Source organism: Lytechinus variegatus, chromosome 10 (genome assembly GCF_018143015.1).
Source record: "Lytechinus variegatus isolate NC3 chromosome 10, Lvar_3.0, whole genome shotgun sequence".
In the NCBI taxonomy this organism is placed as follows: domain Eukaryota; kingdom Metazoa; phylum Echinodermata; class Echinoidea; order Temnopleuroida; family Toxopneustidae; genus Lytechinus; species Lytechinus variegatus.
This window is the reverse complement of record NC_054749.1, coordinates 17,239,324-17,253,463: the sequence shown is the minus strand read 5'-3', so window position 1 is coordinate 17,253,463 and position 14,140 is coordinate 17,239,324. Positions and strand designations below refer to the sequence as shown.

The 14,140-nt window shown below is 35.9% G+C and overlaps 1 protein-coding gene and 1 long non-coding RNA gene across 2 annotated transcripts in view; one reads left to right on the top strand and one right to left on the bottom strand.

Moving 5' to 3' along the window:
* LOC121422854 (G-protein coupled receptor GRL101-like) overlaps positions 1–13,136 on the top strand; it is a 37,430-nt gene extending 24,294 nt beyond the window's left edge. The window contains exons 11-15 of the mRNA XM_041618075.1: positions 357–431; positions 638–712; positions 8,705–8,776; positions 9,149–9,226; positions 9,799–13,136. Of these exons, the coding sequence (XP_041474009.1) occupies positions 357–431; positions 638–712; positions 8,705–8,776; positions 9,149–9,226; positions 9,799–10,855 (1,357 nt within the window). The 3' untranslated portion in view covers positions 10,856–13,136. The remainder of the gene's footprint in view (positions 1–356; positions 432–637; positions 713–8,704; positions 8,777–9,148; positions 9,227–9,798) is intronic.
* Positions 1,111–4,765, bottom strand: LOC121422855. The gene is made up of 2 exons (XR_005971196.1): positions 3,445–4,765; positions 1,111–2,816 (listed from the first exon to the last, which is right to left on the bottom strand). It is a non-coding gene; the product is annotated as an uncharacterized LOC121422855 (long non-coding RNA).
* Positions 13,137–14,140: the final 1,004 nt, after the last annotated feature.

Below are 14,140 nucleotides of genomic sequence, written 5' to 3'. Positions count from 1 at the left end.
GCCAGCTCAAAACTTATGGAGTTTACCGGGATGTTATCAAAACACATTGACTGTTATTTTTATATTTTGGTGATGTATTCAATCTCTTGTGTATAATTTTATTCAACACCTCAGGGAGTCTCTATGATCACCAACTGGCGTCAGTTTAACGCCCATTTTTACAGTGTTATATGATATTTATATTAAATACTTCTCTTTCTTTTGCTTATTTTCACTTTCATTAAGTTGATCTAGCAATTACCCCCCCCCCCCCTCTAATGAAAAAACTTTGACGCCGCCCCTGTTTACATAGGCCATAATTATGTAAACTAAAAACCCAAGTTTGAAATGGATGTGATTTTTGTTTTTCTCTCTAGTGATCTGAAGAACAACTCTATTGCCGAGTTCAGCCCTGGGACTTTCAAAGATCTTGGAGTTTCTTTTCAGAGATTGTAAGTCGATAGTTTTTTTTTTATAACCATAGAGAGAAAATATCGAAAATAGAATAAGAATCAACATTCGTAATTAGAGTAGGTCTGCATGTTACCTTGTTTTTAGCTTTGAAGATTTGAACAATAAGTTTGCCTGTGAAAATGCCAACACACTGTTACATAACCAACGTCGTAACCTTTAAAAACCTCATTGTTCTCATCCACAGAATATTGAAATGGAACCAATTAACATCGCTAAACGAGACATTGTTCTACGGGATGGGACACGAATTGCTTCGATTGTAAGTAACGTTGAAGTATATTAAAACATCATAAAGCACGCTCTCACCCCACCCCTTCTCTCCCTATCACTCTCTTTATCTATTTCCCTCTCTCACACGTACTGACAAAGATATAGACGCACACCACTGGCTAGGTTTTGACAGGATATTGGTAGACCAACGTGCTAATGACGGTATTCGATTGTGGGTATGCAATTGATATACATCGCATAGACCGACCAAATCATGCCAGCAATGTTTTACATCGTGGGACACAATACATTACAGCTTAACTCCAAACAATTAAGGAAAAGGAATTTTGAAATCACAGTAAAAAGAGACTACAAGGGACATTGTAGCTTAACTCCAAACAAATAAGGAAAGGGAATAAGCACAGTAAAATGAGAAGGGACGGTTTAGTTGGATAAACCGATTTTAAGCCGTATCGATAATGGTACAGCTGGGGCGTGTGTCATAAATTTGCGATAATGAATGGTACTACAATTTTCTGGTTGGCTGGTATTTTTTCTAAACAAAAAATGTGTATTTGTTATTATTACAAGTCTTTATGAAACGGGCTCACTTCTTCTTCGGGGATCAAATTGAATATTAAACATAATTCCAATGTAATCCCCTTAAAATGAGTTATTTATTTATTGGTTTTATTTATTTTATATTTTCCTTTAATGACAGTAAATATTACATAGTGATCACTTAAACCTGTTATTTGTACACCTGGTTTAATGACACTTTCACTAAATGAGTCAGAAATATAAATTGAATCAATAAGTGATTGACTGTTAGGCGTAACTCTCGTGGGTTCAAATATAACCTGTGTCATCTGCTCGGTCATACATAGATTTTAAAAAACTTTTTTGACAGATTATTATCAGTTAACGTGATAACATTACATGACTTTGCAAACACTTTCTCAAGATATTATTCAAAACTCTCAAAGAATTCTTAAGTGATTATCAGGTTTCCTATACAATATACCAACTAAAAGTGCGTTGCCATTAGCACGCAGCGATTCGAGGCCACAATAATGTTACAGGTCCAAGATCTTTATTTTCAGATATGTAACACCCCATTCCTCCTCCATGGGGGCCCCCTATCTCTTCTTATATTCTTTAACAGAATATAAACTATCAGAATATTCATGTGACAACCGTGTTTAAGACAAACTGAATATATCATAATAATTTTTACTAAGCAAATTTGGTACATCAGCAACCTTATTTACCAGACTCCTTACATTGAGATGTGCAAGTTTGATGCATTTAATTGTGTTTAATTTGAAATTGCTATTCGACTCTTTAATACATGTACTTGCTAACATCTCACTGCATTTTATTTTTCCTTTTACTTAAAAAACATTATTCCAAAAGGGTAGATGTTGCATCAAGCACATAGGACAGAGCCAGTTTTCAAAGAGTACATCTGAATCATAAGTCTTTTTAGGACTTGGGCACAAGATATATGCACCCATTAGGAACATCCAATACATAATAATGCCTTTTATTTTTTTACCGCCGTACTGCAAATAGAACATTGGTATTTAACCATTATTAATAATTATGTTAAGACTTGCGTGGAATATTGATGGCACTCTACGTAAATACATGCAATTACAAATAACTTTCAATGTGGTGCAATTTAATGGAAAATATATCTACAAGACAGTGCATCATAATAGATGTACGTCATTTCAAATTTGTAAAAATTGAAACACATAACTATATAATCCTTGAGCAATGATCAAACAAGATGTCCAACAATTTAAAGTTGGAGCAATTAAGATATATCACAGTAATGATAATTGGGTATAGCAAATAGTATAGTATAGTATAGGTATAGTAAATCTAAACGACCTAGATCTAAATAATGATCTCACACAGTACCCACAATTTTATAGATCTAGACTTAGTAAATGCAGATCTGTACAAAAAATTTCATTAATGGTACAATCTTGGTCTGGACCTGATACTCTCTAGATCTCTCTACATGAGTAAACAATTGTCGTAGTTCGGAATAGGTCACTTCCAAGAAGTACAAGGGGCACAACAGATTCATGTTCACTTGTCTTTTATTTGTCCATCACAAGACAAACATAAAAGAAAAAACCCTGCAAGATATAAAGCAAGGCCATCGTAAGTATACAATCAAATAATGGCATTAATACATGAGTCGTCTTATTCTCAATTATTAAACATATGACGAAGACACCAGATGATGCCAGTTACACTATAAAAGTTAAGTGTCTATTATAGATAATGCTATAAAAACAGCATTACAAAAATAGGAATGCATTTCTGATTAAAATTATATTAAATGCGTCAAATTATAATTCAAGTTATGGATGCTTAATTCCTTGCAGTTAGCCTGCCTAACCATCCTTATCCTCGAATGTTTGTAACACTAACCAAACCTGAAGAATGGCAGACAAAGAGACCATCGTCATTATCCTCTCAATCAAAAATGACATACAAATCCCCTCAAATTGTAAAGCCTCACTAACTACACTCTTCAATGGCATCTCAAAATACCTCAATCAAAAGGACAGCATCCATAAGTCAAATCGGCTTCCGCACAAGAATTCATTTAAAGTTTTTGAAATGTACTCTATATTTATCTCAATTCTGATTTCAATTTAAATCAATAAAATCAATACAGTACAAACATAATATTGTACACCATGCACATAATTAGAATGTAGATCTTAGACCACGCCCAAATATAATGCAACAGCTTACCCAGGATCAACACCCACTCGTCACGTGATCGTAAACCAACACTCCACACTGGCTGGATTCAGTTCCAGTGTAGAAATTACTTGTACTGCTGTTAAACAAAGAACAAATCCAAAATTACTAACTCGTCTTACATACTTATATTACTTTTTTCATGCTAGCATTCCATTAAAATAATTTTCTCTGTATCAAGATAAAGACTTCTATCAGTTTCAACTTGATAAAATCCACCAGTTAACATTAGAGACTGAAAATAAGACAACTAACCATTCCAGTTATTTATCCATAATTGAAATTACTATAACAATTGTCCTAAAATTATATCAATCCTCATGTCTCAAGAGCCATAACTCATTAATCACAATATGCTCAATAGCTCTTTCATAATTTTTAACTAAACAATTCATACCACAGACCTTTCCAAATCTAACATGTTTGTGTACATGTCCCACATATACAAATCTGTGTTACTTAATAATACTTGTTTGGAAATCAGTGAGTCTTGTCACCAAATAATTCCATCCTGATACTCTAATATGACTAACATTCACTACCAGTACAAATAACATTTCAAATTAAATGTACGTACCACACTTCGGAAGATCTAAAGTGTTGGGAATCACCGGCAACGAACTTTCACCCACAAAATGTGATGCTACGCTGATGCAAGCTCAAGGAGGAATGAATCCCGATAACCTGCCCGATGCTACAGGTATTCTGCTCACATCACCAACCTAACCGTATCACTACGCCTTGCATCATTAAGACCTTCAATCTTTCACCTTCAACAGTCTTTCTAGATACCTATTTACAATGTACCTTTTAGCTAATTTGCATATCTTCCGACCATTAATTGGTTAACAAAATAAAAGTGCCTACGCTGTTGCTAAGTGGAACTAATTTATCTTTTACAGGAGTATCGCTCACTGATTAGTCGAACACGAGACAAAAGTCCAGCTGTGACTAATAAAAAAAAGGAATCCAAAGAACCCTAAACTGATTTGTTTTCATTCATAAAAACCAGATGGATGCGATTCTTAGTCATGTTTAACAAAACAAGGAATCCAACAACCTCGCAACCCAGATGACACGTCCTATTGAAAACAAACTTTGCATAGCCAATCCCTAAAATTTCTTTAACTAAGAGGACGCCAAATCGAGCTTCAAATATCTTTATCTATAGAAGTAAATACTTTGGCTAAAACTCAACTTTCCACACAATCAAATGATCATAATAATGATAATGATTGTAATAACAATAATAATAATGATAATTTTTTATTAGGCGCAGACTAGAAAAGCTCTCTCTTTGCACTTAACAGTGTAAGACATAAATATTAAAATAATATGAAACAAAGTAATGTTAAGAATGCAAACTCGCTAAACGAAAGGAAATTACAGATTCAGCATGGAAATAAAACCGAGCATAATTAAATCAGAGTTAAGCATAAGACATTTATCAATAATATGTAAATATTTATCAATTATTCTAAAAATCGCAATAAACTAGCTTTAAATTGAATTATTTCAATATTGTTATTCAAATTATAATAGATCTTAGGAAAGAAACTGGCAAGTTTTAAGTAAGGACTGTCGGATGCAGAGAGTGAGTGAATTCCAGAGTGTTAGGACTGCTACCTCAAAGGATCTTTGGCCGTAGGTTTGAGGTGAATGACGTGGATAATGTGAGGGATCCTGGTCTTAAGATCAGAGTCTGCGTGGAGGTGTTAGAGGATGTAGGTGGGACCCATTTTGTCCTGGGCTTTGGAAGATGAGGAGCAATTTGAAGTTTATTCTCTTCTCGATATCTCTTGAAGGAGATGTGACGTACCCTGCCTGCTTGGTGTCCTTGATAACACTAGCTTCATTTTGGATAGTTTGAAGCTGGCGAATCTCAGACATAGGGAGACCAAACAAGAGGATGTTACAGAAGTCCAGTCAGCTGATAAGGAACGACAGTACGAGCTTTTGTGTTGCTGATTTAGTCAGGTAACTCCTGAATTTTCAAGTTGTCCGCAAAGCTGTTGTGGTGGATCTTCAGACATTCTTTAATTGGTCATGCATCGCTTGTCTATACAATAACTCCCGAATTTGTGGCTTACTCAACAGAATCATTCATTGCCTCTCAAACTGTTATTGCTGTATGGTTGACACTTCGGAAGAGTATCACTTACGTCTTCAAATCATTTTAATTGCATATAGACTTAGCTGATGCTTTTGGTAGTGTATCTCACGAGCTAATTTCCCATTCCCTACGTCGATTTCATGTGCCTAATAATCTGTCAGTGTATATTTGTAATTTATATGGTAGATTGCAAGGTAATGTAAAAGGCAATAAATGGTCATCTGAAACTTTTATGTTAAAAAAGGTGTGTTCCAGGGAGATCCCCTTTCACCTATTATCTTCTTGTCATGTTTTAACCCCCTCATTGAATACCTCGGTCAAATGAAAGATAGTCTGGGATATGACCTGAATGGCACCAGGATCATAACAACTCCGTACGCCGACGATTTTAATTTAATAACCAATAATAAAGTTCAACATCAAAAGATAATTGATCAATTACATTCATACACATCGTCGATGGGACTTAAATTAAAACCTTCCAAATGTTGCAGTCTGTCAATTTGTGGAGGTACCCCGAAAGAAATCAAGTTCTCAATCGGCACAGAAAGTATCCGTTCAATCAGAGAAAAGCCGCACAAATTTTTGGGATCAAATATCTGTTTCAGTGGCAAACCATCTGAAGTATATGATTTTGTCCATAAGGAAATTGCTGACAGAATCCAAAGAGTAGACGAATTATCCCTTCGTCCTGAGTTCAAAGTTGCCATTTACTCACGATACGTACTCAATTCTATCCGCTTTTTGCTCACAGTTCATACATTACAAAAGACCCACTTAGATAAACTCGACGTTCTAACCGATAAATACCTGAAAATTTGGTTAGGTATCCCTTCCCGAGGTTCCAACATTGCTCTTGTCCACTTACCTCAAGGTCTCAATATCCCGAGATTATCCGACATTTACCGCCAATCCCAATCCACCGCTTTTAGCAGATCGAGAGTTAAAGCGGATTCAGTAGTTAATGAAGCGATTGACTCTGCTATTGAAAGAGAGTCACAATGGTCACGTAAACAATCAACTGTCGTACAATGTAACGAAACCCATCGTCGAGTTGAAAATGCTATCAATGTTGAGACCAGTAAATGGCATACTGTGAAGAAAACCGTTAAGAAGATAATAGAGGAAGACACTGTTAAATATTGGTCTGATAGAGTGGAGCCACTCTTGGTCCAGGGAAAATTTGCCTCCTTGTTATTACTGGAAAATGAAAACCTAACTTGGAAATCTATTATGTATAATCTCCCAAAACGAGTTTTAAGTTTTGTTGTGAATGCATGTATTGACTCTTTGCCCTCTTACACAAACATACCTGGGGTAAACGCCTAAATGATAAATGTATATTCTGTCCTGGTACCACAGGCACTCTCCATCATATACTCTCAAACTGCCCAGTCTTCCTTGAGAGATACGAGTGGCGTCATAATAACATTTTGAGGTTCATGCTCAAAGCATTTCTTGAAAATTTGACCAACGGGAAAATTTATACGGATTTAGAAGGGCATTCAATTGCCGGGGGCACCATACCTCCCCACATTCTCACAACCACTTTGCGTCCAGATTTAGTAATTTTACGGGAAGATCAGAAAGAGATAATTATCACCGAATTGACAATCCCATTTGAAACCAACATTGATGACGCACACCAAAGGAAAGTCACAAAGTATGAATCGATCGTCAGGGATATCAAGGAAAAGGGGTACATGGTGTCATTTTACGCTGTAGAAGTCGGGGCAAGGGGCCTAGTTGACCGGAATAATAAACACCGTCTTAAAAAACTCCTCAGAACAACAACCTCAAATTTCCAACCAACCAAATTCTTCCATACTCTTTCTAAACTCGCCATACTCTCCTCTTTTTCGATATTCTACGCAAGAAAAGAACGAACTTGGGGGGAGGTACGTCACTTGGACCCGTAACCATCCCTGTGGGCCCAAGATGATTTACTTGACTATGTTTTTTTTTCGTAAGGCAATGTACTTTACATATTTTACTTTCAAGTTAGGAAATTGATTAATTTTTTTTTTCAACGTGATATCAACGACAGCTTTGATTTATTATTTCCTACATCTACGTTACTCTCAACAATTTTCTATTTGTATACGTATTACCTGTTTTGTAATCTATGTAATATCTGACCTGCCAACCGTTTGGAATCGAAACGATGGACCTGGTCTCTTCATGTATATATTTTGTATTAGTGTCTTTGAACTTGAATAAAGTCATGATGAAACAACAACATAGAGTATACCATCTGAGATGCAAGCGTTGAGTCTAGGAGTTCATCCATCTCGAAGATGATTCTACTTCAAACGAGATTATACAGCTTATAGTATCGTCAGCGTACATCGTATGGCTTAAAGACTGAGCTTCAATGGCATCATACGTGGTAGCACTATTCGATGTGTAGATGAGCTAGAGAGCCTATTATTAATTCCTGCGGTATTCTGTACACGTTTTTGTAAACATCTGAGGTGCCATCGTTGACTTCTACCACGTGAGATCTACCCGTCATCTGTTATCCATTTAAGAAATTTACCAGTAAAGCCGTAGCGACCAGCTTTTTTCTCCAACAAGATTCCATGGTCCACCGTAACAAACGCTGAAATCTAAAGAATAAGTAACACATCAGTCTGTACATAGGGGAAGGACCGATTCAACGCAGTGATATGACCTCTAAGCGGTTTGAACTTCAGTTAGGTAAAACTCATTTACTTCCAGTACTTCTTGATCTGTGACTGCGACTCTCTCTCTGTTATCTTTGAGATAAACCTGAGGTGTGATACTGGCCAGATAATTCGGTAAAAGACGATTCCTTTTCAATCGAGGAATCACCTATGAAGTGCTTCATTGTTGAAGGATTGTTGCAGACTCATAATGACCAATTTTGATTAGTCAAGATATGAAGAAGAGTCCCAATGGCTCTTACTGGATCAAGATGGCAATAGGAATTTGAGGTAGATCGTATGATGACTAGATTATATTCAGTATTTATCATGTTTTAATATCATTATGAATGAATAGACTTCAATTTTCGATGTTATTCAATGTAAAACATTTAAGTAACAAAATTGATCACTCTGTAATATTTGTATATATGTATATATATATATAATTGTAATTCTTTTTTACAATCAGGAATCTTGGTGAGAACCTCATAGAATACATTGCCCCGGGAACCTTTCAGAATCTCTCTAAACTCAAAGACTTGTAAGTTACATCCTTCTGTGTCTAACAGCCTACATTATAATTTCTTCAATTCATGGCAAGTTAAAAAGATGGCACGTGCCATAAAATGTTATGCAAAGGATGCAAGTTAAAATGCATATTTTAGATTTGATTTACTCGCTTATGTAAACTTATTTATGATTTACAATAGACATTCAAAGCATTCTTCTTTTCTGTATACACTATACAGTCACTTCATCTCAAGTATAGATTAAGACAAACTTTCAGAATTAAGTCTTCTCATATATCTTTTTTGATATACCTAGATTTACAAGTTGAATAAGTTAAGTTGACAAGTTTCTGACGGATTTCAATAAGATTTCTTTAAAATGTCTTGGTTGATTTTTAACGCAGGGTCATGACATCTGTAAGCCCCAAATCTATCCCTCTTTATACTGGCATATTTGATGGACTGGACAGTTTATCTGCGCTGTAAGTGAAAAATCTTGCCTTTTCTTACCCCCCCCCCCCCCCGAATGAATGAATCACGCTCACCCCTAAAAATTCTACTATACTTCCGGTTTTTAACTTGGAAAAATATAATTTTCAAATTCAAAGAATATGTCAGGAGAAAAAATTTCACCTGAAGATAAAAACATTTTGAACATGAAATATAATTGACCACCGATGGGGCAGGCATATGATTTATTGTTTACATATGTTTTAATATACAGAGCTGCCTAGACATTATTATCCCGCATTTAAACATCTGAACATTTTTGATTGAGAAAAACAAACACAAATGCCAAATTTGAATATATCAAAGATACCGATTATGTTTACTTGGATGTTAACAGGAAAGGCTATTTTTTCTGGTTAGCCTTTCTCGTGCATTTTCAGGGTACCTCGAACATCATAGAGTACGCCATCCCAAATTCTCCACAAATTATCTATATGAATTTTGTAATTTACAAAGGCCGTGCACAATGACCGCATGGTCACAGTAGGTAATAGGTTAAAAGTAAATAATAATTAATGTATTGTGTGTAAATTACTTTCACTAGGTATGTCTACGATTCCCGCTTCTGTTGTTTAGTACCGGACACTGTGAAATGTATTGAAGAGCGCCCTCCCCATCCCCTATTCACTTGTCGCAAGACATTTCTTCAGAACCACACCATCAAGGTCTTCATATGGATCCTAGGAATAAGTGCTTTGGTGGGGAATTACTTTGTCTTGATGTTGAGGTTAAGAAGCACACCTACCACCAGGGTAGCCAGGATACAGTCAATGATCATCACCAACCTGGCCTTGTCGGATCTTCTGATGGGTGTTTATATGGTGCTCCTTGCCGTGATGGATATCTACATCGGGGAGTCTTACTTCTGGGAGGGGCGAGCTGAGGAGTGGAGGGCAAGCATCACTTGTCAAATCGCTGGATTCATCTCTGTTCTAAGCAGTGAGACATCCGTATTCTTGCTAATCCTCCTCACGATCGACCGCTTCATCTGCGTTGTGTTCCCATTTAGCAAAACGCGTTTGGGCATTACGTCTACTCGCGTTGCAATTGCAGTTATCTGGGTTGCATCTGTACTCCTCAGCGTGGCGGGCTTATTGTTGCAAAACATCAACCCTGATGCCTACGGCCTCAGTGATGTCTGCGTTGGCCTTCCGTTCATCCGAAAGTCGACAGACCTCCGAACAGAAGTGGACACCCGGACCACCGACCAGTATGGCATACCCTACTTCACCACAATTGCCGGCTCTACTGAATCAACCTGGACATACTCTATCATTATATTCCTGGGGATCAATCTATGTAGCTTCATCATCATTCTTCTCTTGTACATCGGCATCTTCATCAAGGTCCGTTTCGTCCGAGCTGATGTTGGTCGCACCAACCAATCATCCAATGAAGTAAAGATGGCACTGAAGATGCTCCTGATCGTCGGCACCGACTTCTGCTGTTGGATGCCGATCATCATTATCGGAATTATAGTCCAGACGGTAGGGGTCGAGGTTACACCTGACATCTACGCCTGGCTGGTCGTCTTTGTCCTACCCATCAACTCATCCCTCAATCCTTACCTTTACACTATCATAAGTCTAGTTTCTAAATAATTCTCTGCTGCATTGCGCCCTTGCTATGTTTTAAACATTGTTCAGTGTGTTAAAATTTAGTGTTCAATCCTCACTAATATACGTATATTCTTTTTACAAAAGATAACAAATAACAACAAAACAAAAATGATAATAATAACAATTATGATGATAAGAATCATTAATAGGATTTAGCTAATGTTATGAAAGCAACAATAATGAAAAGGATATATGATAGGAAAAAAAGGGTAAAAATGCTAGCAACCACTTTCAATTCATTCATTATCTTTTGTATTATCATTAATTATCATTGATATCGCAAAAATATAAAGAAAGATATATAAGTGATATGAATATCGCAAAAATAACCAGGTCTATTTACTACAAGCCATTGATTTAGTTTATTCATTTCTTGATTTGATGATCAAATTGACTAGTAACTTTCTAAATCAAAGGAAGATTTGCACAGATTGTGGGAGAAACATATGACAGAAAGAGAAGGGGGTCCTATGTTTGACCAATGAGCTAAATCCTGGTTAGCCTGCTGCGATACAAGGTATTAATCAGTATTTTAACATACGGGTTGAGTGCAGCGAGAAATTTATCAACATTATTTATGTTGATAAAATTTCTCACTGAAGGGACTATATAGTATGCCAATATTCGATTACTGATGGGGCTAACCTGTTTAAAGAACACCAAATAAATAAATATCCCTTTGGTAATATGTTTGTCTTCAAATTATTCATCATGTCCTCTAATTTGTGAAATATGAATTAAGCCTGTACATTACTAACACCTCAAGCACGGAGATACATACCTGTGTTAATATCTCCATACCTGAAAGATTTTCATTGGTTGCCTGTTAATAAAAAGATTCAAGATACTTTTACTGGTGTTTAAAGCATTGAATGGCCAAGCCCTAGTTTTCTTGCAGAATTGCTTTCGATGATAATGCCATCAATCTCATGCAACCTGCGAAGTGCGAAGGATAGATTCATTTTGGAAATACCCTACTCTAAAACAAAGGCTACTCTTTGAGACTGTGCTACGCTGCTGCAAAGGATTAGCGCTAGAATGACCCAGTCTGTCCCCTCAAGGCCAGTCAATATTAAGGCAGAGTGAGTCATTATTGTACAACACATGCAAATTAAATGATATAAAAGTAACCTTTTCGTCATAAAACTTTACACAAAATAATGTTAAGATGATATTGATAAATAAATATTGGATAATCAACGATGGTTTCAAAAACACTAAAGAAATTACTTTTAAAATTTGCATTTAGTTAGGAGATGAATTTATTTTTTGTGTGATGTTTAAAAGTTTGCTCGATGGTATTAACAGTCGCGGAAGTGGTTTACTGTACATCAAGTGTAAAGTCTAGCTGGAAGGATTGTGACAAAATTGGATAGAGATAGAAGTGAAATGGAAAGGCGAGAAAGTGGAGGTTTGGAAGTAGAGTTTACTTTTCTTAATTAGTGTAGTCCTTAAAAGTGACTGATTGATTGATTTCATTCGTCAAAAATATCACAGGTAATTTGATATTTAAATATGGGAAGAATACCTTGATAGGATAACCGATGAAAGCCGAAAGGCTTATTTCCAATGGGGTCCTGTTGATAGTATAAAAACATTTATGTATAAACTACGACAATTATTAGAACATGGTAAAAAGACATCTACATCTACATGGCACAAGATAATGTCTTAACCTATCCTACATTATTCAAAATTCTAGAAACCAAATGTACGAAATAGGTGCTTTTTATTGGTAATAATGTTCTCGAGTCGATTCAAATTTTAGGTATTTCTTTAATGCACATATAATGTGAGGAAGATTTTTAACAGCTTTAACTTGATTGGGAAGAGAATTCCAAAATTGGATGCCATTGATATCAAAAAAAGCGTTTCCTATATGAACTTCACGGTTTGGTAATACAAATTTAAAATGTCTAGTATCGTACCAGTGGGCATGTTTTCAAAATGGGTGAAATTATTTTCTAGGTCACCAGGGTTGAGTGCAGCACAGTGTGGATAAATTTCTTGCTGAAGGAAAACATTAACTTTTTTCTCTGTTCTTCTAAAGACTTTACAAATGGTGTACCGTAAACCAATTGCACTTATTTTTATTGCAAAATTTACAATTATGGCCATAGGAGATGCTATTGCACAGATTAAGATTCAACCGATTTAGCACCTATACAGTCACATCCTGCTTTGTCTTTGAAATTTCAACCACTGCAGTTGAATGGCTTTAAATTACAGACATGATTTCTATAGTGCATTGTAAACTGTTATTCTATGATTGGTTATTTTTATAGTTTCTTCTTTTATTCGTAAAACAATGGAATTAAAGAGCAATTGAAGAAATTGTCAATTCGTTAAGCTTCATATGTGTGACATAATGTCCATTATCAATCACGAGAGGGTTTAGTGTCAACCATTTCCCCCTATAACATACAAGATAACATAACATGGGTCGTAGTAAGAATTGAAAAATTAAATAAATATTCAACTGAGCAATGAATCCCATGTGCAGGGAAGAATTGGGCTCAATCGGTGGAAGGAGCAGAGAGATATCAGGAAAGAGAGTGTTCTAGAAACGGTACGGATGTACTCTTTTATAAATTCAATGGACCACTGACTTAAAGGCATTGGCTAACATTGATTTGGCTTGAAAAAATATCTGAGCTGCGAGGTCCACTTGTCACCTGTGTTTGTGGTATGTTACAAAAATGAAGCCCAGAAAAAAAATCGCGTCCGAAAATCATTATTTAGTGCCTCAAAAAAGTGAAATATAAAGTGACCGGAAACACCATCTTAATTTCATCACATACACTTATGTGTTCTATTATTATCAGCACGATAGAAATAAGACAAAATCTTCGATTATAACTTATCAAAAGCATTACTTTTTATTTTATTTTTGTTGGTTTCAGAGTTTTTAAGTTGATAGAAAGGCATCCATGTACATATTACATCTCTCCTTTGTTTTTATTAATCACATATCTATAGCGTTAACTTATGCCTTTAAATTCAGGTCAAGCAGCGGGGGGGGGGGTGACAGCAATAGATTGACCCGAAAATTCAAAATTTTGGGGAAAATTCCTCACCAAGGGTCAAGGGTTATGTATACGGGGGTAATCAATAGCTTTTGGTATCATAAAATTCATAAAATGGACTTGTTATAACCATTCTCTCATTATGCAGAGGATATATATAAAACCTTTGCAATAAGGTAAACCTTTAACCCGGGGGGGGGGGCACTTACATTGACGAGTGGATACCATGCGCGACCAAAAA